The 25252-nt window shown below is 34.5% G+C and overlaps 2 protein-coding genes across 16 annotated transcripts in view; one reads left to right on the top strand and one right to left on the bottom strand.

Moving 5' to 3' along the window:
* Window positions 1-100: 100 nt before the first annotated feature.
* On the bottom strand, window positions 101-10779 carry LOC125678540 (uncharacterized). 3 transcript variants are annotated; one of them, XM_048917083.2, is made up of 5 exons: window positions 10653-10779; window positions 4597-4895; window positions 739-797; window positions 540-641; window positions 101-196 (listed from the first exon to the last, which is right to left on the bottom strand). In XM_048917083.2, exons 2-5 carry the CDS (start codon window positions 4868-4870, stop codon window positions 125-127), a joined length of 507 nt encoding a protein of 168 aa, XP_048773040.1. In that variant the 5' UTR covers window positions 4871-4895; window positions 10653-10779; the 3' UTR covers window positions 101-124. The 3 variants fall into 3 exon arrangements, with proteins under 3 accessions (XP_048773040.1, XP_048773039.1, XP_048773041.1); XM_048917082.2 differs by lacking the exon at window positions 10653-10779 and adding an exon at window positions 10575-10595; XM_048917084.2 differs by lacking the exons at window positions 739-797; window positions 10653-10779 and adding an exon at window positions 10575-10594 and having other exon boundaries at window positions 540-637.
* Window positions 10780-10921: 142 nt separating this feature from the next.
* Window positions 10922-25252, top strand: part of LOC125678530 (DENN domain-containing protein 1B-like) — a 39114-nt gene continuing 24783 nt past the window's right edge. For 7 of the 13 annotated variants that reach the window (XM_056155255.1, XM_048917065.2, XM_048917062.2 and 4 more), the window contains exons 1-12: window positions 10922-11102; window positions 13074-13141; window positions 13760-13806; window positions 16222-16277; window positions 17236-17343; window positions 18120-18279; window positions 19534-19587; window positions 20966-21126; window positions 22232-22282; window positions 24226-24271; window positions 24413-24514; window positions 24927-25035. In XM_056155255.1, the coding sequence (XP_056011230.1) occupies window positions 11086-11102; window positions 13074-13141; window positions 13760-13806; window positions 16222-16277; window positions 17236-17343; window positions 18120-18279; window positions 19534-19587; window positions 20966-21126; window positions 22232-22282; window positions 24226-24271; window positions 24413-24514; window positions 24927-25035 (979 nt within the window). In that variant the 5' untranslated portion in view covers window positions 10922-11085. The remainder of the gene's footprint in view (window positions 11103-13073; window positions 13142-13759; window positions 13807-16221; window positions 16278-17235; window positions 17344-18119; window positions 18280-19533; window positions 19588-20965; window positions 21127-22231; window positions 22283-24225; window positions 24272-24412; window positions 24515-24926; window positions 25036-25252) is intronic. The other 6 variants (XM_056155256.1, XM_056155250.1, XM_056155254.1 and 3 more) reach the window with 1 other exon arrangement.

Genomic DNA, 25252 nt, shown 5'->3' with positions numbered 1-25252 from the left:
GTTCTGTTTTATTACTTGAATAAAGTTTATGGAGACACATATACTATGTAGCCATAAATATTTATTGATATCAAATCATAGTTTTGAGTCAAGATGAGTATTTTGTAAAAACATGATTTTATTATCAAACATAAAAAGCAGAGTTAAATCTTTTTTGCCTCTTTTCCTCTAGAACATTCTTTTGGCCATACGGACACTACAAAAAAAATATATTAGTTTACAGGATATATACTGCATAACGGGTATTTTCAGAAGGGTGGAAATTTTTGTAAATTTCGTCCCTTAAAAGTAGCAAATTATATTCTGCATTTCCAATTTCTGTAGTTGCTTTATACCTTTATATACCTATATGTAATTTGGGATTGCAGTAGTGAATTTTTCCAATTTGCAATACAATACTTTAGGTATTCAGTCCATTTTAAATTGATCTTAAACTGTGAATGAATGATTATACAGAAATTATCCCTTGTATTTTAATCTGTGCGATAGTGTACCTATTCAAATCTCATTTGATAATGTTGAAAATGAATTGTATTTACATGTCTGCATGCATTCCCACAGCAATCGCCTCGCTTTAAATGAGCTAGTCTTGTCATCACTTGATATCCCGTTTTAGGATCTACATAAAAGTGTTTTCCTGCCTGAAAAAGAATCAAATTACTATTCATGATATTTGTTTATGAACTATATGTTAGTGGTAAAATGATACATCATCTGTTAGTGGTAAAATGATATTACATCATCATGTAGTTGGATCAAGATGCATCCCGTTTTAGGATCTACATGAAAGTGTTTTCCTGACTGAAAAAGAATGTTTTTGTAAGACAAGATGTACATAAGACATAACGATACCATCTTCACCAGAGAAAATACTGATTGTGTGACCTGCTATACTACAGTACTGTAATTTTTGGCCGGGTTGCACGAAGTGCAAATCCGGTCTATAGTATGGTGAAGTGCGGGCGGGCGGGCGGTTGGGGAAATTTTGTGAAATCAACTCCTCCTACAGTTTTTTATGTACAACCTTGAAACTTTGCAGAAAGTAAGTATATATATTGAAGTTATGCACTAGGTTTTTTGAAGTCCGACCTTTGTCGAATATGGGCACTACACCAAAAAGTTGTTACTAAAAATAGAGTTCAACTTGAAAAAGGTAAGTGAGATTATCTTTTGTAGTTAAATTTATTCTATGGTTTAATCGTTTTGATAATTATACCCCCCGCAACAAGTTGTGGTGGTGGTGGTGGTGGTGGGGGGGGGGGGGGGGGGGGGGGGGGGGGGGGGGATATACTGGAATCAGGTTGTCCGTCTGTCCGTCCGTCCGTCTGTAGACGCAATGGTTTCCGGGCTCTAAAGCGTTATCCTTTCCACCTACCGTCACCATATCATATATATGGACTACCCATGGGATGAAGATGTTCCCTATCGATTTTGGGGTCAAAAGGTCAAAGGTCAAGCGCACTGAACATCGAAGTAGCAATATGGTTTCCGGGCTCTGAAGCGTTATTATCCTTTCCACCTACCGTCACCATATCATAGATATAGACTACCCATGGGATGAAGATGTTCCCTATCGATTTTGGGGTCAAAAGGTCAAAGGTAAAGTGCACTGGACATTGAAGTAGCAATTTGGTTTCCGGGCTCTAAAGCGTTATCCTTTCCACCTACAGTCACCATATCATACATATGGACTACCCATGGGATGAAGATGTTCCCTATCGATTTTGGGGTCAAAAGGTCAAAGGTCAAGCGCACCGGACATTGAAGTAGCAATGTGGTTTCCGGGCTCTAAAGCGTTATCCTTTCCACCTACAGTCACCATATCATACACATGGACTACCCATGGGATGAAGATGTTCCCTATCGATTTTGGGGTCAAAAGGTCAAAGGTCAAGCGCACCGGACATTGAAGTAGCAATGTGGTTTCCGGGCTCTAAAGCGTTATCCTTTCCACCTACAGTCACCATATCATACACATGGACTACCCATGGGATGAAGATGTTCCCTATCGATTTTGGGGTCAAAAGGTCAAAGGTCAAGTGCACCGGACATTGAAGTAGCAATGTGGTTTCCGGGCTCTAAAGCGTTATCCTTTCCACCTACAGTCACCATATTATACATATGGACTACCCATGGGATGAAGATGTTCCCTATTGATTTTGGGGTCAAAAGGTCAAAGGTCATGCGCACTGGACATCGAAGTAGCAATATGGTTCGGTTTGTCATGCCATTTGTTTTTTACACTCAGAAAAGAGGTAGTTTATACCTATAACAACACCCTTTGGGAGATTGGGGTAAGCGGGGGGGGGGGGGGGGGGTATTCTTAGTGAGCATTGCTCACAGTACCTCTTGTTTACTTTACAATTCTGCCTCCTTCAACACTAAGGTCATAACAATCATAACAGTCCTCCAGATAACTACCACCAAATAAATCCCTACCAAAATTATTTACTCTAAATATTGCAACTCGGCCAATTGAGTCTTTGACCCATTTTTTACTAAACCGTTTAAACACCTACTGTCAATAAAATTAAAACAAAGGTTTACTGTATATATTATCCATGGTACTTGAATGTACAACAGTCTATTCGTAATACTTGTACATACTATCCTGACACTTATGCCACTGGAAAAAAAAGATGAAGATATTTTTTACCTAATCAGGGAAAGCCAAGTACATTTTTACAAATTAAAGTGACACAAACAACGATGTTGACAATAAGCACGGGTGGAAAACAAATGCCAATCCAGTAGAGGTTAAGAAAATTTGAAGGTTAGGCTTTAGAATGTTTCAACAGAAATGACTATTGTTTGAAAGAATAAACTTTGGATTCATTGATTTTAGCTTGGGATAGCTGCAGAACTGTAGCTCTCTTAAAAATATTTTGACAATGTTATGTCAAAATATTTTTTCAGAGAGTTACAGTTCTGCAGCTAAGCTTGGGACATATTATTATATAGTTAGGGGGTCTGCTGGATCCATGATAACCATTTTCAAAATGAATCACTGTCTTTAATACTTGTATATACCATCCGTGATACTTGTCCATGATACTTGTATATACTATCCATGATACTTGTATTTACTAAATATCTGTGATATTTGTATATATACTATCTGTAATATTTGTACATATTAACTATCCATGATACTTGTATATACTATCCATGATATTTGTATATACTATCCGTGATACTTGTATATACTATCCATGATACTTGTATATACTAAATATCCATGATATTTGTATATATACTATCTGTAATATTTGTACATATTAACTATCCATGATACTTGTATATACTATCCATGATACTTGTATATACTATCCATGATACTTGTATATACTATCCATGAGACTTGTATATACTATCCATGAGACTTGTATATACTAAATATCCATGATATTTGTATATACTAAATATCCATGATATTTGTATATATACTATCTGTAACATTTGTACATATTAACTATCCATGATACTTATATATATACTATCCATGATACTTATATACTATCCAAGATACTTGTATATACTAAATATCCATGATATTTGTATATATACTATCTGTAATACTTGTATACACTATCCATGATACTTGTATATACTATCCATGATTCTTGTCTATACCATACATGATACTTGTATATACTATCCGTGATACTTGTATATACTATCCATGATACTTGTATATACTATCCATGATACTTGTATTTACTAAATATCCGTGATATTTGTATATATACTATCAGATATAATCTGTAATATTTATACATATTAACTATCCATGATACTTAAATGCACTATCCATGATACTTGTATATACTATCCGTGATACTTAAATATACTATCCGTGGTACTCATATATACTATCCGTAATACTTATATATACTATCCAGGATACTTGTATATACTATCCGTGATTCTTATATATACCATACATGATACTCTTATTTCCTTACAAAGAAATTCTTACAAAACCAGCCATCCCTTAAAACCAGACACCGGCCACTTTTTAAAGAACATTTGTTAACAAACGTGTAATTTACCCTCATAATACCGGCCACTTTTAGAAGATGAGAAAATTTTGGTCAGAAGGTGATCAAGATTGACCAGATTTGAAAAAATGACTGACTGGCCAGCCAGGTGGGAAATTATCGACCGAAAAGTGGTCTCTATAATTTCTATAGTTTACCTTGACAGCATAGTTTTTATAGGTAAGAGGAATTCCAATAATAGGCCTCTGTGTTTTCAATATGTATCCTGTTATAGATTTTCAGTTTATAATTGTATAATTTCAGTGAGAATATTTATTGTAATAATGACCTAGTATAGGTAAAAGTGGACTATATGTACTTTAATCTCCATTGATCATAGAGTGAACAGTACCCAATTTGTGAAAATTGAGATAAAATGTTAATTTCTCGGTAACCTGGCCTTTTTCTTTCCGGCCGGTCTAGAGCAGTTTCACTGTACTCCATGATACTTGTATATGAAAGGCAAAGATATACTACTTAATACTTGTGTATACTGTCCATGGTACTTGAACTTGCCATCCAAGATATTTGTATAAACTATCCTTATACCAAAAACTTGCCCGGTTAGCTGTTATGTGCCTCTGGTGAATTTTCAATTCCAAGGGTGATAACTGTGTGTAATCTACCATTGCTTCCCAGGCTTCCATCTCTTTACTCTGCGTGTGAATGGAGTGGGTTATATCGAAGTTTGGAGAGACCGGACTTGTATTCCTGCCAATATCGTTCATACTGTTATGAAGAGTTTTCAGTACAGAATAGGTGCTTTTGGAAAACTGGTTTGCATATTTGTTGAGGGCAGCAGATTGACAGCACCTTTTCAAAATTCTCATTGCATCCACTTCACTGCAGGGTGTTCTGAAGAATGATTAAAGAGTAAAACATGTATTTCCAACACAGATTGATCTTTCAATTTTTATTTAATCATTGGCATAATATTTAACGTCATTTTTTTCTCACCAGAGAAACAGGTTCCACAAATTTTACACATGATTTACCAGTTTTTCTTAAAAATGTCTCCAAAACCCAAATGAAGCGGAGTATCTTTTGTTAAGTTAGATGAATAATGAACAAGAGTTGGAATGAAAATAACTGATGAGTTTACACCATTACATTTTTTAGAATATTCAGACTTAATTAATGACAAGAAATCCGCAATGCAGGGCATATCTCCTTGTAATGAGTGTCTACAAGCTTTTTCTTTCAAGTCCCATAATGAACTTGACTTTTGACATTTTGACCCAATAATCAAAAGGGTTCTTTCTGTCTTGATAACAAAGCTACATGTGGATTGGTATGAATCGATCACAAGTGTATTTTATCAAATAAAAGAATTTAGTATTTCTTTTAAGGCTTTGAAATTTTTAGTTTTGCAGGGGCCCAGAAAGGCTTTATGTTACAGGGAGGGAGAAAATGCAATGGACCAGACTGGGATTTGAATCCGGGCCCCCTGAAACTCTGGTGTCAGGTGCTCTATACCACTGAGTTATCTGGCCACCAATGATTGAACCTATCTGACTGCCATATTCCTCCCTGTTTAAATGTCGATCTTCAAACCTTGAAGACATCAACCCAGGATCTTTATCCTCCGACAGGCATTTTCACCTGTCAGTTCCAGGGGCTGATCTACGGCACCAAATGTGACAGGAAGAAGGAAAATGCAACGGACCAGACAGAGATTCAAACCTGGATCCCGTAAATGTCTAGTCAGGTGCTCTACCGACTGAGCTATCTGGCCGCCAGCGATTGAACCCATCTTACTGCCACACTGTTATCAATCATTGCCCTTTGGTATTGAAGTAGTGTTATTTTCAGAGCAAACCAAATATTTCAAAATAACTGCAGCAGCTTGCGGATGGCTTGGCTAGCTTCATCTCCTTAATGACTGCCTGTCCGGTCCCCAGTATTGGCTAGTGCGTGTATGGATTGGTAGTCAAGCGGTAGTACCAAGTACCAACCAGAGCCTGGTCATGACAGAGGAACCTTAGCTTGTGAAAGTGGAATCAAATCGTTTAGAGACTTTTACACTGATTTGATCATCTTCTACTGTTTAAAATCTGAGTTTTCAAAGATATTTTATTCTAAAGCCAGCATGAATATATCCTATCTTTACTTGAGCTGCATTATCTGAGTGCTATGTCTGGCATGAGTTTATTACCAAAAAACATTTTCATTTTGGTGGTTTGGACCTCCTTAAAAGGGCAACATTAATTCATTTTCTTCTGATTTAGGAATGGCTGTCGGATTTCAGTTATATACCTACAGGCTAAGACATGGATCTATAATTAGATCTCTATGATAGTTAAAAATGCTTTACATTTCTTTCACAATTATATGCTTCTTTCACTGTTATTGTAAATTCAAGTGAAAGGGAAAACTATTTGTGACCCTGCAGACCATTTTCCTAGCTCGGTCCACTTTGGTTCACCTTTGGACCCTAAAGCAAATCTGATTAAAATCTGTTCCTAGCTCTGCTACCTATTTTGTCCCCCACCACAACGCGGAAGGGGTCATAGAAATACCAGTGTCTATACGTCCATCCGTCCCACTTCACTTTGTGAACGCAACTCCTCAGAAACCGCCCAATGGATTTTGTTCATATTTTGTAGGATTGTTAGTCACCATGTGCAGTTGATCATATTACGCCGCCATTTTGATTTGACAAATTTTACAGGAGTTATAGGACTTTGTTGAATTTGTACATGCTACACTATAGGAACATTTTGTGGATGCAACTCCTCCGAAACCGCTCAATGGATTTTGTTCAAATTTCGTAGGATAGTTAGTCACCATATGTAGTTGATCATAATGAGCCACCATTTTGATTCGACAAATTTTACAGGAGTTACTGGACTTTGTTGAATTTGTACATGCTACACTATAGGAACATTTTGTGGATGCAACTCCTCCAAAACCGCTCAACAGATTTTGTTCAAATTTCGTAGGATAGTTAGTCACCATATGTAGTTGATCATACTGTGCCACCATTTTGATTTGACAAATTTTACAGGAGTTAAGGGACTTTTGTGCTTCAATTTTTTTTTGCGGCGGTGGGGGACATGCATGCTACAGTGGATCAAGGACCTGCTTTCAATCAGATTAGACCCTATAGGTGTCAGAGGCCTGTTTTCCCTATGATCCCATAGTGAATTGGTGAATATCAAGTTTGGTAATTTAGATAAAAAGGAAATCACATAAGCCCTTGAAGCCATTTTCCTATATCACTGTCCAGTTTGCTTGACCTTTTGACCCTAAATCAATAGGGTTATCCTCATCCCATGACAAGTCTATGTAATATGAAATATGGTAACTTCAACCATTTTCCTATATGATTGATCAGTATATATGCTTGATGAGCTTTGAACTCCAAGGTCATCTATGGATAAAGAACTTGATTCCAGTCCCCCCCCCCCCCCCCTGAAAAATAGCCTTTGTGAACGTATTTTTATCATATCAATGGTCAGGAAGAAAGAACAAGGTACGATTGTATACATAAAAAGGCCCTAAAAATTTCTCTCTATAAAATGTGTCTGGAATTAACTTTAATCAGCATTTTAAGAAAGTAAAATATATGCCAGGTATACTGTGTCAACAAAATCAGAATGATATTCCTAAATGGATAGTATTATGACATCATGAATAATACATTTCCCGCCTTTTTCTCAAAATAAGCCTGAAAACTGTAAAATTTCATATAGATTATTGCTCAGGAAAAGATGTGCGCATTTGTCGAGCAAAATGAAAATGATATATATTGAGTATTATTTTAAGATGAAAAACATGTTTGAATATGAATTTTGCTCGACGCTTGCGCTGTATGTTTTCTGAAAGGAAAACCACCTGAATTTGTGGATATTTTCATTGAAAATGGCAATTTTTGCAATTTTATGCCAACTTCAAGCTCTCCTCATATGACACAAATCATTTTGCTGATCAAACTGAGTGAATTTTGGGTTTGCTAATCTATTCCTTATTTGAATGCCAGCGTTTGAGCTCCAAGTGAAATCATCGATATTTTGGGCTAAATGACTTTAGAAACTGGTACAGTTTACTGTAAGAATAACTGTTGAAGTGATTTAATTCTAATTTTCACAAGATCCAGCTCACAAATGTTGAAATCATTTGTTTAATTGTTTTCATTTCATAAGGTCACCAATGAAATTGATATTATTAACACTTTGAAAATAAATGAGTCTTGTTTTTTATGCCCTAGCTCCTTCAAAAGTAGAGCCCTGGGCGTATTGCTTTGAACTTGTTCAGTCGGTTGACCACGTCTTGTCCACCCAATATCTTGAGAACCAGTCACTTGATCTTAGTGATATTTTATATTAGAATATAACAAGTATGTGGGTTGGTAATGAGAAGAAGAGAACCCCTATTGACATAAAACTTAGTACATTATTTAAGGAGTAGATGATCCCTACTGATTTTCAGGTCAAAGGTTAAGGGTCAAGCTGGACAGAAATATATTGTCTGCTCAATATCTTGAGAACCCATCAAACTTGGAACACTGGTACAGCCAAAGGAGTAGATGACCCCTATTGATTTTGAGGTCACATGGTCAAAGGTCAATCCACTCTGGAAATAAGAAGATATTGTCCACTCAGTATCTTGAGAACCTTTTGCTTGACATGCAGACATCAACCTTGGTAGACTAGTACATGATAAGGAGTAGATGACAAAATCATCAAAATAATATATGGTAAGAATATCTATATCACAAAATCTTTTATGAACTCTTTAGAAATGAAAAAGGGGGGAGAGATGTTTTTATAAATATTTCCATTTAACAGTGTCATTCAATTTCTCAGTATTACTAGTCATATACAGTGTGTGTGTGTGTGTGTGTGTGTGTGTGTGTGTGTGTGTATATATATACTCATTACCAACCCACATACTTGTTATATATATATATATATATATATACACACACATGTACATGTATTATATATATTGCATGTATTAACTATGTGTTATGTAATAACTTTTTTCTTTATATGTATATGTACAGTATAAATTTTCATGCTGCCCCTTGATTGGAAAACAAAATGTGTTATATATATATATATATATATATATATATATATATATATATATAAGCACTAAGTTCCAACAACACCCGATACCTAAGTGTCGGATCCACAACATGGTCAAATACAAAAAATTATACAAAGCACTAAAATGACCATTGACACGAACAACCAGATTATATATATTGTAGTAATTAGGGCTATACGGAACGTGGATATCGGCCTGGATAGCTCAGTGGTTAGAGCACCTGACTAGTAATGCAGGGGTCCCAGGTTCGATTCCTGGTCCAGCCAAAGATTTTCTCCTCGTATCTTTAGATACTACAATATATATATATATATATAAATATAATATATATGTGTGTGCGTGTGTGTGGAAACGAGGGGGTTATTTATATTTGGTCTTTGACACCTCCACCAGGCAACGAAATTAAGGAGAAATACTCGCTAAATGCGAGTTAAAAATTGACATAGCGAGTGAAAAATTACAAGTGATCGCAGCTTTTTGCGAGTGAAAAAAACCCCGATCTTTATTCCAGATTTCTTTGGTTTATTGGCTGTACTTTGAAGTTTACAATAATTTTGTCTTGTGCACAGAAATGCTTTACAGAATGAATATACAAGTATTGAAAAAGTAAACGTTGATCGAATAAATAACTAAGGCCAAGGTCATCTCAGTCAGTGATGTCGAAGATGGCCTTCTTCATGCACACTTTGGGCGTCTCAGAGATGTCTGATTTAAATAGTAGGCATGTTGATCTCGTCCGTGTTTACATGAAACAACACATGAAAGTGTTAGTGTTATGCTTCACGCAGTGTCCTTCTGTAGTCTATTGTCAAACACTTAGAGTTCGTGTTTTTTTTTTCAACTAGAATTTTTTAGATGAAATTGCCGAAAGTTTTGAATATATAGTTTGAATTGATGCAAACAGTCTTCAAGATTTCAAACCACATGGTGTTGTAAATAGGTGGTAGATCTCTGGACAGCGAGTTCGCTGCACACGTGTACCCTATGACCCTCATCATGCACCAATGATACATGTATGTTGTCTGATAATTCATTAAAATTTAAATGAAAGAATTCTCAATATTATTTTTATTATTGCACTTTAACGAAGATTTCGAAAGATTTTCCCTATATTTTGATGTAGATACATGCTTGTTTTCTTAAATTCCTGTAAAACAGCAGTCGATTGAAAAATATTAGTAAAAGCTCAATTTTGCTAGTTGGAAAATAATCCACAAGCTAAAATTTGCTAGTAGTGAAAAAAGTTAATTTCGATCCCTGTGACCACAGAAATTATAGTCCCTGCCTACAGAGACTCACTAGTATTTATTTTTTCTCGTCTTGGTAACAAATATAAATCAGAAACTGTCATGAATACACACTTTATCAAAATGAACTAAAAACTCTGCTTAAATTTTAAAAAATTGTTTTAGAGGACAACATGAAGTGGACTGGCATACATGTACATCCATTTCGTCCCCTGTCCAATAAAACCTTTACCCCATCTATAGACAATTCCCACTTGAAATCAAATCAGAATCGTGACACAAACATTAACAATAGATTAGACAAACGTACTTGTTTTCTAATTCTAATAGCGCTGATAACCTGGTGGTCTGCCAAGTTGATAATGAAAGTAGCTCTTCGGAACACCTCTGTTACATAAAAAAAAAAAAAGAGAAGAAGACTACAACTGCAATGTGATATTTGGTTGCAGATTTGGAATACATAATTATTTCCAAAATAATAATTCATTAATTTTAAAAGATATGCAAAGGAACGTCCCATGTTATGTGATCTGAACACAATGTGAAACAATTTTAGGAACGACTTATCTACGTTGTAGATTAAATCCTGAGAATATCCGAGAGGGCAGATTGCTGGTCACTTCCTGTCAAAACGGATGAAATTGTTGTTTACGAAAACAGCCTTTAAACATCGATATTTCAAATATGCTAAAATGTAGCAATGAGAAACAGTGAAGAGAGTCCCTGGATTACGATCTGGTGAAATGGGTTCACGACTAAGGTATTTTTATTTACATCATGTATCGTGTTAGTGGAAGTATACTGTGAAGGCGTGTCATGGATCATTGGCGTCAAAGGTCTTCTCGGCATCACATATATCCTATTGATTTTTGCTCTCTTTACATTTTTTATATATTTCCTAAATGTAAATGGTGTATTTTACGTTCACATGTGTTTCATGAAACTTCCTCTGCCCTCTGTTTTAATTTATACACAAAAGTTGACCTAAACGGTAGTGTCCAGCTGATATAACCTTAACAGAAATATACATGGTGGTGTTAGGGAGAATGTAACACAACATAACAGGTTATGTGACTGTAAGTTCCCTGACTTGTTCTGCAACACACTGTTAATTAATGCATACAATGTAATTTGTGAGTCAGATCATGACATGTGTGTGATTATTAGATTACTGCATATGCACTTCATTTGTACAGGTATATGTTATCAAGGTACATGCTTTGAGTTGATACCAATACACTTCTTTTTGCAGAGTTTTTGAATTCACGTTTCTTATATATATCAGTCATTTTGATATTTTCACTAGTACCATGAAATGTACTGTCACATTTAATTGGTCCAAAGGAATTTTTGGTAGTCAAAGCCTTCAGATTTGGTTCAGTTGGAATTGGTTGATTTTGATTTAGAAATTTTTAAAAGTTTTATTGCAAGCTAAGTTACAGTGTAGATTTTGTAATCTCAGTAAAAGATATTGCAAGCACTGGAGAGACAGAGAGAGAGAGAGAGAGAGAGAGAAATGTTTACTTACTAGACATTATAACCATTAAACTGTAAATATTTATTCAACTTTACTTATTACCATTTTCAAAAACATAAAGTGACTTCATGAATTATTTCTAATAATGAGGAATGTTTGAAAGATACATTTGTAGTAAAAATAAGTGAAAATTCTTACATTAATGTCATATAGACAAAGGATTACCAACAGTTTTCAAGAAATTTCATTAGTAAGTATTATAAGTTTGTATATACACTTTTCATCAAAGTTTAAATAAACTTTCTTTTGATATATACCTTTCATCAGAGTGAAATAAACTTTCTTTTAAAACAATTTTAAAGTAATTTTTAATAGGGCGCTGAAGTACCAACCATGCATTGAGTCCTTAAACCTTGATGTTTCTCATTAGTCCAGTGAATGAACTTACCCAGTTTAGAGTCTGACAAGAAATGTGCCATTTGTGTGATATATTTTTAATTTACTCCAAATTGCTAAATATGAAAAAAAAGCAATTGTAATAAGTCTTTCAGCTTTTATACACAAATGTAAATTATTATTTCTTTGTAGCATTTTGTAACTAGTTTTGTACCATGTGTTAATTGTAATAGGATATATGAATGGGCTTGGTCAATTCAAGAGCAGAACTTTTACAATCATAGATTTAATTATAGTAAATAAGTAAACACTGAGACAGAGATACACCCTCTCGCATATAAATGTAAAATCTCTAATTATAAAATGCAGGATGTCAAGGACTTCGTAATCTGATTAACTCCATGATGAAACTCATGAAGTCCTAATAATCATTGGGTCGCAATTTGTAATTATTGAAAATGCATTAAGCAGAGAATCAGAAATTATGGTACCAACATTTCTTACAATTTCAGAATACTTTCAAGACAAATGTATTACACTGCAAAATTTATTAATCACTAAAAGCACATTTTTCAGAAATATTTCTCAAATTCCTATGCCAAGTAATCTAATGTAATTTAGATTGAATTGATTTGAAAGTTACATTTAATTTGCTATACTGCTGAATCAGGTTATGTGGCAGTAGTTAGAGTCTGATAAAACACATGAAATCTAAAATGAAGAAGGAATTGCAGAAATTTGAATGCTTAATCTTATATTGCAAACTGCTGTACTTATACCTCAGCCCTAGCTCTTATGCTCACAAGATTTAATTTCTTTTTCTATTACTGTCATAAGTGATTTCTAATTGTCTTTAAGGGCGGACCCTGAGAGAATATTTGAAGTTTTTCTTGAAGTGGCGAAACCCGATGGAGATAAGGATGGCAGTAAGTGTGAAGTCAGGGTAACATGCGGTTGAAATGTTAATCAGTATTTTACACTTTACACACTAGTTTTTAAGGTGTGAAGTGCCACATCTTTATGCATGTACTGGAATTCAGGAAGTACTTGAGTCTAACACTAAAACAAATAATTGGATTTTTAAAATGACTTGTATTTCTAAAGTTTTGTTCCCAACCATTAGAATAAAAATCAGGAACTTATGATATGCGATAAATCTCTTTGATTTAGAAAGCATGGAGTTTAAAAAGATATTTTATTGTAATGATATTTCAGGAAAGAAACCTCATGTTTCACAGCATGGATTACTTTAATTTATAAATTTATGTTAACATGACATTTAGAGCTAATACATCAATGACACTGTAAGAAATAAGAATCTGAAATTTGGCATGTGCATTCTTTGTGTGGGGTCATATAATGTATATAGATGATTAGTGATGTCATGATTTAATGTATACATAATTGGTGATGTCATCATTTAATGTATACATGATAAGTAATGTCATTAACATTTGTTCTACTTTGCTTATAGTCCTAGTAGCTAGGAATTTGTGTTTAGGGTTAGGAAGTATGTAATTTGTTAGTATTATATTTTTTTGCAGAGGAAACATTCATAGTGCAAAAGTATCCTCCAAACTATGAAGATGAGGTAATAAAAGCTTGTTAATGGTTTTAAACAATATTATGATAGTTTATATTGTGAATTATCAGTTATAAATCCTTGTAAGTTTTCAAATGACTTCTATCTGTAATTTAATGTAGGATTGGGGGTGGGGAATGAGATTCAGTGAGCTTTAAAAGATTGGACCCTTTGTACTTTGATCTGTTGCTGGTACACATGTACTATAAAAGTGAAAATCATACAGATCCTGAGCTTGATGAGCTTTTCTGATCACCTTTTGTCCAGTGTCCATCTGATTGTCCTTACATCTCTCCGTTTTTCTGTTGGTGTCCATCTGTTTGTAAACTTTACAGATATTTTACTTCTTCTCCAGAACCATTCAACCAATTTCAACCAAACTTGCCATAAAGCATCCTTAGGTAAAGGACATTTGAAATTGCTCAAATGAGGGTCACACCCTTTTGAAAGGGGAGATAATTAACAAAATAGTGAAAATATGGTGGCATCATTTAAATATCTTCTCAAGAATCACTGGACCAGAACAGACAAAAACTTATGTGAAAGCTTCCTTAATGAATAGAGGTTCAAAATTGTTCGAATCATGGTCCCTTGGTGTAGGATGCAGCCAGAATAGGGGACCAAACTCCGGATATCTAGGGACAATTTCTAAATATAACAATAAGGCCTGATTATGGTCACATCAATATGCAATCATTCCCAGGTAGTGTAGATTTCAGTTTGTTGAAATCGTGGCCCCGTGGAGTAGGATAGGGCCTCATTAAAAGATCAAATTTTCACATGGCAATATATGAATTTTTTAAAATGAAATTCTTCTTCTCAAAACAGCAGGGTCATGTTATGTCATCATTGATATGCAAGTACAGTCTACTCAACTTATATAATATTGAAGTCACTTCTATTGAAGTCTGTTATATATTGAAGTAAAATAAATCCACTATAACATTAAATCATATAGTTTAACATCAGTTATATTGAACTTTGGATGTGTTGAACAATTCAGGTTGATCCCCTGAATTTCTGTATATACCAATTAGACTGTATCCTCAAGTACTGCAGATTCAATTTTCTTTAAATCACCCGGGGATGGGGGGTCTCAAGTTTTACATGAGAATATATATAAAAATTATGAGGAAAAAAATAATTTTCAGGAGTAGCGGGCCACACTAAATCACATTAATATGCAAATGTTCTGAATTCATTTTTTTAATGGCCCCTTGGGTTAGAGTAGGGCTAAAATCAGGGCTCAAATTTTGATAAATGAATATAGGGGGATCATCCTCATCTTCAGATTAGCATGAGCATATTGATATTAGTGCATTCCCATGTTGTGTGGATTCAAGGTCAGTTATGTCACAACCCCATGGGGCTAGGTTGAGATCATAATATAGGATTAAAAATTCATGGGATTTAAAAGATCTTTTGATTCAACATCTTTTGAAGAACAGTAGTGCCAAGGCAACTTAAGAGAGCATTGTGACCCAAGGGCCTCTTGATTTAGAAGACCTTTTAACACAGATTGTAGTCCCTTCAGAAAATGTTGTATTGATGGTTTATGATTTCTGTTTTTGAAATCAATCAAAATATAAGATGACTCTTAAAAGGTATGGCTGTCCAGGACCAAAATGATGGTAAAAGACTGCTATATAAATAAGTCCCTATATGTCATGTTTCTGGTTGTGACTGCTATATAAATAAGTCCCTATATGTCATGTTTCTGGTTGTGACTGCTGTATAAATAAGTCCCTATATGTCATGTTTCTGGTTGTGACTGCTGTATAAATAAGTCCCTATATGTCATGTTTCTGGTTGTGACTGCTGTATAAATAAGTCCCTATATGTCATGTTTCTGGTTGTGACTGCTGTATAAATAAGTCCCTATATGTCATGTTTCTGGTTGTGACTGCTATATAAATAAGTCCCTATATGTCATGTTTCTGGTTGTGACTGCTGTATAAATAAGTCCCTATATGTCATGTTTCTGGTTGTGACTGCTATATAAATAAGTCCCTATATGTCATGTTTCTGGTTGTGAGGAATAGTGTTTTCTCAAACATGCTCAAAAATATAGTGTGAATTTATGATTAATGATACATATCTTGAGATTATGGTAAATGTACTGTGGATGTAGGTCTATTTTCATTCCGAATAGTCAAACCTTATTTGATTTAAACAATACCGGTATTTTATTCACCAATAAATGAATGGGATTAAGCAATTTATATTAACCTTATTATCTCAAACTCGATGGGGCCAAGAAAAACTTCAATATATCAGAGAGTTTGAGACATTGCGGTTAAATGCATAAAGAAATTGTTGTTAGGAATTCCCTAACTTACATCCATGGTATTTGAGATATTTAATGTTCGAGATACCAGTTCTACTGTAGAGGGAGATACTGACCACAAAGTTTGATCTTTTCAGGATACTCTTAAATCCGTGCCAAACTTTGCCTTCCCCTGCGAGACAGACAGGTATACGTAAGTTTTTCATGGCCGGGGCTTACTAACTCGTTTTTGCTGACATCTTTGTATGGCTTCTTGGAGTACAGAATCATCACTCTCTATCCAGGATGTTCACTCTTGTGTCATGAAGAAATTGTGGTATTTTAAGCAAAACAAAGAATTTTGAATGCTGCATTTTTTAAAATACATGTATTAATTTTGTAGAATGATTGAACGTTTCGTTGAATTTGAAATTCTTTTATTTTTTCTTTGAGGCTTAAGAATATGTATCTAACAGAGAGTGCATGCTAAGAAGCGCATGCATCATGATCTCACTTCTGCAGTAGATTAGGATAACCACGATAGCTAGTTTTAATTCAATATCTCACTGCTGCATAGGGGATATAATCACTATCCAGCGTCTTATTTACTAACTCTGAAATAAAATTGTTTGCCAATTAATATGTTTGCATTTTACAATGTATTGGTTCTAATACATAATTAATATAAATATTTAATTTGTATTGTGTGCAGAAGAGAGAGGCTTTATATATAAAATTCTAAAACATTCACACTTTATTTTAAGAATTTCAGTTGGTAGAGAGAAGTTTTGCTTGACCATTGAAGTTATTTTGACACTTGTCTGATATCTACATGTTGTTTTGACACTTGTCTGATATCTACATGTTATATTGACACTCGTCTGATATCTATATGTTATTTTGACACTCGTCTGATATCTATATGTTATTTTGACACTTGTCTGATATCTATATGTTATTTTGACACTTGTCTGATATCTACATGTTATTTTGACACTTGTCTAATATCTACATGTTATTTTGACACTTGTCTGATATCTACATGTTATTTTGACACTTGTCTGATATCTACATGTTGTTTTGACACTTGTCTAATATCTATATGTTATTTTGACACTTTTCTGATATCTACATGTTATATTGACACTCGTCTGATATCTACATGTATCCAGGACAACTGTGGATCACTTCACCTTCGTGCTGACTGACCTGGAAAGTAAATACAAGTTTGGATATTGTCGGTATGCCACAGGAGCACAGACATGCCTGTGTATTGTTAGGTAAGGATTTTGTCCTGAAATTTTCTGTCCTGTTTATGTTGAGATATGGTTTACTTAATTAAAGAATCATGAGAGAAATGTTAGAAGGTCATATGTACCTGACTTTTCATATGTACCTGACTGTTCATTGTTATACCCCTGCAACAAAGTTGTGGGATGGGGAGGGGTAATACTGGAATCGGGTTGTCTGTCTGTCCGTCTGTAGACTCAGTGGTTTCCGTGCTCTAAAGCATTATCCTTTCCACCTACAGTCACCATATCATACACATGGACTACCCATGGGATGAAGGTGTTCCCTATCGAATTTGGGGTCAAAAGGTCAAAGGTCAAGTGCACTGGACATCGAAGTAGCAATATGGTTTCCTGACTCTAAAGCGTTATCCTTTCCACTTACAGTCACCATATCATACATATGGACTACCCATGGGACGAAGATGTTCCCTATCGAATTTATCTCTTGCCCATTTCTCCGTATAGAAGAGACTACCCAAGGTTTTGTCATGCCCTCTCTATTTTACACTCAGGAAAGAGGTAATTTATACCTATTAACAACACCCTTTGGGGGATTGGGGTAAGCGGGGGTATTCTTAATGAGCATTGCTCACGGTACCTCTTGTTTACTTTTAATCTGAAACAATTTTTTTTCCCCATTTGTCATTAACCTACAATTTGTTGCTTACATATGTTTGACCATTGCATGGTTTCAGCTGTCTGCCTTGTCATTTACCTACAATCTGTTTCCTACATGTTTTACCATTAGATTTGTCTGGTTTCAGCTGTCTGCCCTGGTTTGAAGTGTTCTACAGCCTTCTGAACATGTTGGCAGAAATGATTAACCGGAGTGAGGACAATGACGTGACCGATCTCCTCCGAGTAGCATATGCCAATGGTGTTCCAGGCGCAAACTTAACCACAAGTGTTGTGGCAGGACAAGAGGTAGTTTAGATGTCTTTAATGTTTGTGAAAGTCTTTGTGGTTGTTTTTGCTCACCTGAGCTGAAACCTCAAGTGAGCTTTTCTGATCGCCTGTTGTCCGTGGTCCGTCTGTCTGTAAACTTTTTACATTTTCGACTTCTTACAGAACCACTGGGCCAATTTCAACCAAACTTGACCCAAATCATCCTTGGGTGAAGGGCTTTCAAGTTTGTTCAAATGAAGGGCCAGGACCCTTTCAAAGAGGAGATAATCACAAAAATGCAAAAATAGGGTGGGGTCATTTAAAAATCTTCTTCTCAAGAACCACTGGGCCAGAAAAGCTGATATTTACATGAAAACTTCTTAACATAGTGCAGATTCAAGTTTGTTAAAATCATGGGCCCCGGGGGTATGATGGGTCCACAATAGGGGATCAACTTTTACATACAAATATATGGGGGAAATCTTTAAAAATCTTCTTCTCAAGAACCACTGAGCCAGAAATGCTGATATTTACTTGAAAGCTTCCTGACATAATGCAGATTCAAGTTTGTTAAACTCATGGCCCCCGGAGGTTGGATGGGGCCACAATAGGGGATCAAAGTTTTACATACAAATATATAGGAAAAATCTTCTTCTCAAGAACCACTGAGCCAAAAATGCTGATATTTACATGAAAGCTTCCTAACATAGTGCAGATTCAAGTTTGTTAAAATCATGGCCCCCGGAGGTATGATGGGGACACAATTGGGGATAAAAGTTTTACATAGAAATATATGGAGGAAATCTTTAAAAATCTTCTTCTCAAAAACTACTGGGCCAGGAAAGTTGAAATTTACATGAAAGCTTCCTGACATAGTGCAGATTCAAGTGTATTAAAATCATGGCCCCCGGTGGTAAGATGAGACGACAATTGGGGATCAAAGGTTTACATACAAATATATAGGGAAAATCATTAAAAATCTTCTGATGAAAAATCATGGGGCCAGAAAAGTTTACATTCACAAAGCTTCCTGACATAATCCAGATTCAATTTTGAAAAAATCATGGCCCCCGGGATTAGGTTGGGGCCACAATAGGGATCAAAGTTTTACATGCGAATATATAGGAAAAATCTTTAAATATGAGCCAAGGTGACTCAGGTGAGCGATGTGGGCCATGGGCCTCCTGTGTTTTTTTTATTAGTATCAATCTTTTAATTTTTTTTTCTTTATTAATATATACTAATCATACTCCTTGTTGGTTCATGTGACATCGTGTGTAATTTTCTGTGCAGGAATGGAAATTTACTCCACCAGATCCAGAGAAACTCCTCAGTATTCCAACAAGTGTAAGTATGGTGTTAAGATTTTACATGGAACAATTAAATCTCAAGTCATCATACACCTAGCTCATTCATTTGTAATACGATGTGATGACTTCTCACGGAACAATTAGATCTCAAGTCATCATACACCTAGCTCATTCAGTTGTAATACGATGTGAAGATTTCTCACGGAACAATTAGATCTCAAGTCATCATACACCTAGCTCATTCAGTTGTAATACGATGTGAAGATTTCTCACGGAACAATTAGATCTCAAGTCATCATGCACCTAGCTCATTCAGTTGTAATACGATGTGAAGATTTCTCACGGAACAATTAGATCTCAAGTCATCATGCACCTAGCTCATTCAGTTGTAATACGATGTGAAGATTTCTCACGGAACAATTAGATCTCAAATCATCATGCATGTAGCTTGATAATTCCACACATACCACCACAGCCTTGTATACATGTACATGTACGTGTATTATGTTTATTAAGATCATATGTCAACATTGGTCATTAGGTCTGCTAAAACAAATGCCACCCATAAATCCAGTTATCATGTTAATATAATGATAAGTGTGTGACTATAATGGTACTCCAAATTCAGTTATCTTGGAAGGCATTTTATAAGAGTTTTTATACCCCAGTATTGAAGATCGGAAGGCATTTTATAAGAATTTTTATACCCTAGTATTGAAGATCAGAAAGCATTTTATAAGAGTTTTTAAACCCCAGTAATGAAGATCGGAAGGCATTTTATAAGTTAGAGTTTTTATTTATTGAAGATCAAAAGGCATTTTTAAAAAAGAAAATAAGAGTTTTTATTTATTGAAGATCGGAAGGCTTTTTGTTTCTTCTTGTCTTGTTTGTCTGTCTGAAACTTTAACCTTGGTTATAAATTCTTAATAGTAAGTGGTGGGGCTGTCGTATTTCTGTGAATTCTTTGTGACAAAACTGCTTTTTTGGTATTGAAGTTTTTGACCTTGTGATGGTGACCTTGGAATTTGACCTACTTTTAATAGAATTAACCTAAGCAATATCTTGTGAACTGTAGCTTTCATATTTTGTATATACCGTGAATCTGGTTATTTTTGCTGTCGATTAATTTTTAGTGTTTTTGCGAGTCAGTTGGATTCGCAAAAATATTTTTCTCAAAAATAACTTTACCGATGATGTCTCACACGTTTTGTAATGTTTTTACATAAATTCGCAAAAATAAGAAACACAAAAATAAATATATAGGCTTTTTGCTCAAATTTGCAAAAATAAATTGACGCAAAAATATCCAGATTTACGGTGTATTAGATTTTTGTGAAATGACTTTTCATTTATTTTCTTCTTTGTTGTCATTGGGGGCATAGTGTTTAACAAACCTGTCTTGTTCCAACTTGTAGAGAAACCTCACAGAATATTACAATGCTGTGGATACAGAGAAAATGATGATCATTTTTGCCAGCATGCTCAATGAACGCCGTATTGTGATAACATCTAAACGACTCAATCGGATGACAGCTTGTGTGCACGCCTCCGCTTCACTTCTATATCCAATGCATTGGTACGTTTTGTTATAATTAGCTCACCTGAACCATGGATTCAGATAGGAATTTAGTTCTTGTGGTGAGTTTTGTTATATTTAGCTCACCTGAACCAGGGAATTTGTAATTGAAGTTTGTCTGTGGGTTCTTATTTGACTTTACTGAAGAAAATAACTCTTAAGAGCTAATGTTTTTTATTTGAAAACCTGACTTTAGATAAAGTCTATCTTTAACTTTTTACTTTATGTTTTCTCCACAACTGCAGGTCATTTATTTTAATTAAATTTGGCAGAATATAATGACAATTTGTGTAGTTCAGGGCCAAAAGAAGTATCAGTTTATCTAATAATATATATATGGCCACAATAAGCATGATAAGTATTATTTTTTATGCATGCATTGATATGTGGGGCCACAATAAGTATTATTTTATCTAATGATATGTGGGGCCACAATAATGACTGATGATATGTGGGGCCACACAAGTATTACTATGATAATCAAATGATGACCACTGGTGTAGTGTTTAATCACAGTATAATATTTCACTCGACAGACAAACTTAAACAAATCATGAAATAAGTAAACGTAAATACATGTAAATAAGTATAGAAGCACTCTTAGGTGATTACATATAATTGTAACATAAATTTATCTACAATTATAAAAGAACAAAACTGTAGCATATTAAGTACATCTTTCACGGTTGGGCAGATGGGTATACGTCTTATTGCACTGAGAACCTTTGAATGTGGAAAAATCATACTTGCACCAAAGATCTGAAATACCTATTGGACAAGTATTTAGACAAGAATAGACATAGCCTGACATTATTGTGTCTGGTGGAAATAAACACAGGAGAATACAGTTGTTTGATAAAGTTGTGTTCAGTATAACTAAAATAAATATATATAATTAATGATATCCACCAATCTAGTGCTGGGCCACAACATTAAAGATCCAGTCTCTTTAAAACCTATATCTCTCAACCTTTCAGGAAGGTTATAATTGTGTTTGTGACATGTTCCATGGGTCCTCTGTTACTGTAAATCATTTATTGAATGAAGAGAGTTATGTATCACATGACTAATCTACATGTATCATGTGTATTCATCTGTTTTTCAGGCAACACCTGTTCATTCCAGTTCTTCCAGCTTTTCTCATTGACTACCTCAGGTTTGTTGATTTGTTAGTAATTTACAACCAAAATATCCTTCTAAACTAAGGCCGCGGGTTTACAGACCTTTTTTTCTCACTCGAAAACCCCACCTGAAAATTTGACCGATGTATCTTGACATTGTATATATAGTTACTCTGTGAAAATTGTTTTTCATTCAACAGCACAGTTTTTTAGTAATTACATCTTCAACATACCATTGTTTTAACAGTAGCGACACTGTTTTTCATTGAATCATATAGAAAATAATAGTGATTGACTTGATTCAATGCATAATTCAACTTAAAATAGACAGAATTTGGTACTGTTCTTCTTGATAATATTGATATCAAAGCGAAACAAAAACAATTTGAAAAATATTTAATGAGTCACAAAATTATAGGGTATTCGAGTTCGTTTTTTAAAGAAAAAGATGTCAAAGTTTGATAAAAACCATCAAAACAACAGTTTTTAACAAATAACGTTACATTCAGTCAATGACCCAGGTATACTTAATTCAGACAATTGTTACATCACAATTGAATGTGCACATAAAAAGACGTTGAGTCGTAGGATTTGCGTACCCGAAAACGATGACATAAGCAGAGGACACATCCCTCTTACAGGAGAGTTCACATCCATCATAAATTGAAAGACACTTTTCTCTAACTGAGAGGACACATTCCTCTGATCTTAAATAAGGACACATCACTCTTAAATGAGAGGACACATCCCTCTTAATGAGAGGACATATCATTCTTAAATGAGATGACACATCCCTCTTAATGAGAGGACACATCCCTCTTAATGAGAGGACTGAATTTTTTGTTGAAAAAGCCATGTTCCTCCAGACTAAGAGAAGAGGAAATGGGGATACAATTGATATCTTCTTCACATGAATATCAGAGATACATTACAGTTTGTTAAATATTTTTCTCCACATGAATATCAGAGATACATTACAGTTTGTTAAATCAATATGCTTCTTCACATGAATATCAGAGATACATTACAGTTTGTTAAATATTCTTCTCCACATGAATATCAGAGGTACATTACAGTTTGTTAAATCAGTATTCTTCTCCACATGAATATTAGAGATACATTACAGTTTGTTAAATCAATATGCTTCTTCACATGAATATCAGAGATACATTACAGTTTGTTAAATATTCTTCTCCACATGAATATCAGAGATACATTACAGTTTGTTAAATCAGTATTCTTCTCCACATGAATATCAGAGATACGTTACAGTTTGTTAAATTGGTATTCTTCTCCACATGAATATCAGAGATACATTACAGTTTGTTAAATATTCTTCTCCACATGAATATCAGAGATACATTACAGTTTGTTAAATCAATATTCATCTCCACATGAATATCAGAGATACATTACAGTTTGTTAAATATTCTTCTCCACATGAATCAGAGATACATTAGAGTTTCTTAAATTGGTATTCTTCTCCACATGAATATCAGAGATACATTACAGTTTGTTAAATCAGTATTCTTCTCCACATGAATCAGAGATACGTTACAGTTTGTTAAATCAGTATTCTTCTCCACATGAATATCAGAGATATGTTACAGTTTGTTAAATTAATATTCAAGCATCTTTAATCTGGTACAAATACATGTATTTTTTCTCACCTCAGTTTTAGGGTCAAAGGTCACTAGAGTCTTTTCTCCTTCTGAACAAGATGACACATCTAAGTGTGTGGTCCAACAGCCTCTTGTATTGAGTTTTTGGGTATTACAGTAACCAAGTTTTATTCACAAACTGCTGATGGGAAACTAGCTCTTGTTGAGTGATTTTCACAAATGAGTGCCAGAAGTGTACTGGTCAATTAACAAAGATTTACGATGACAAATATTCCTAGTAAAGAGGTTCACACGAATCTGCAATTAAAAGTTGTTAAACAGTAACTTTACCATACATTCTGATTTCTTATTTACAGTGCACCAATGCCATATTTAATAGGAGCACATAAAACGTTATTAGGGGTATGTTTGTCTGTGTTGTCTTCCAAATAATTCAACTTTAAATTTGCATAGAAAATTATCCAATTCAATTTTGATTGTCTGTTATTAAACAAAATAATGCCCCCTGTTTGTTGTTAATGGATAGACTTGTGTTTTCTTCAGAAAGTAAAGGAGAACGAGCTCGGAGATGCGGTGGTAGTAGATGTGGACCAAAATGAAATTAAGACGTGTTTTAATGATCTAGAAGAATTACCGTCTGAAATCGTAAGCATTTTGCCCGTGAACAGAGGGTAGAAAAGCCGGTGATGAGTGCTTTATATTCAGTGTCCTTATCTGTGTTGGGAATCACAATGTTTGCATTTATAAGTTTGTTCATTACAATGGTGGTGCCCTACTCTACAGGTTCATTGGTTGCTTTCTTAATTTACATATTTTAAAAATAATGGTATTTGATAGTAAAAAAATTAAATTTAAATTTTCAATTTATTTATTGACATCACCATGTTGGCATACAGTCAATATAACAGAACAAATGACAGATAACAAAAAGAAAAGAGTGAAAAAGAATTTAAAAAAAAAAAATATATAAATAGTGGATTTGATTTGAGAGACACTGACAATTAGTCAGTAGTGAGGAAAATTGAGGTGATGTTTAAAGTTCTGTGGACTGTTGCAGCAATCCTATTTAAAGAAACATCTGAAGAAGGACAAGATCGCTCTGGCTATGGCAGCCTCTGGGGATGCCATTCCTAAAACCTTTCTCATGTCCCTGGTGAAATTAATAGGTATGGATAACATTTTAGAAAAAAATTAAGTAAGGTTAGAAGATATTGTCGGGAATACTGATTCCAGCGAGTGCCATGGGTTGTTGGAATGTTATGAAATTGGCGTACTGTAAATCACCTTTTATTTGCGAGAACATCATTTACAGGTAATTTTGCGAGACTAGCCATTCGCCAAACTTTTGTTTCTTACAGGTAGAAGACTTAAACAATGAATAAT

Source organism: Ostrea edulis, chromosome 2, assembly GCF_947568905.1.
Source record: "Ostrea edulis chromosome 2, xbOstEdul1.1, whole genome shotgun sequence".
In the NCBI taxonomy this organism is placed as follows: domain Eukaryota; kingdom Metazoa; phylum Mollusca; class Bivalvia; order Ostreida; family Ostreidae; genus Ostrea; species Ostrea edulis.
The sequence above is the reverse complement of the archived record's forward strand: the minus strand, read 5'-3'. Positions and strand labels throughout refer to the sequence as shown.

What these genes read in the sequence shown, in the direction of transcription:
- LOC125678540 (XM_048917082.2), bottom strand. An exon ending in CATAACAGCTAACCGGGCAA is followed by an intron (nt 798 to 4,596) that starts GTTTTTGGTATA and finishes TTTTTCAGTCAG; the next exon opens with GAAAACACTTTCATGTAGAT. An exon ending in TGATCCAACTACATGATGAT is followed by an intron (nt 642 to 738) that starts GTAATATCATTT and finishes ATTCTTTTTCAG; the next exon opens with GCAGGAAAACACTTTTATGT.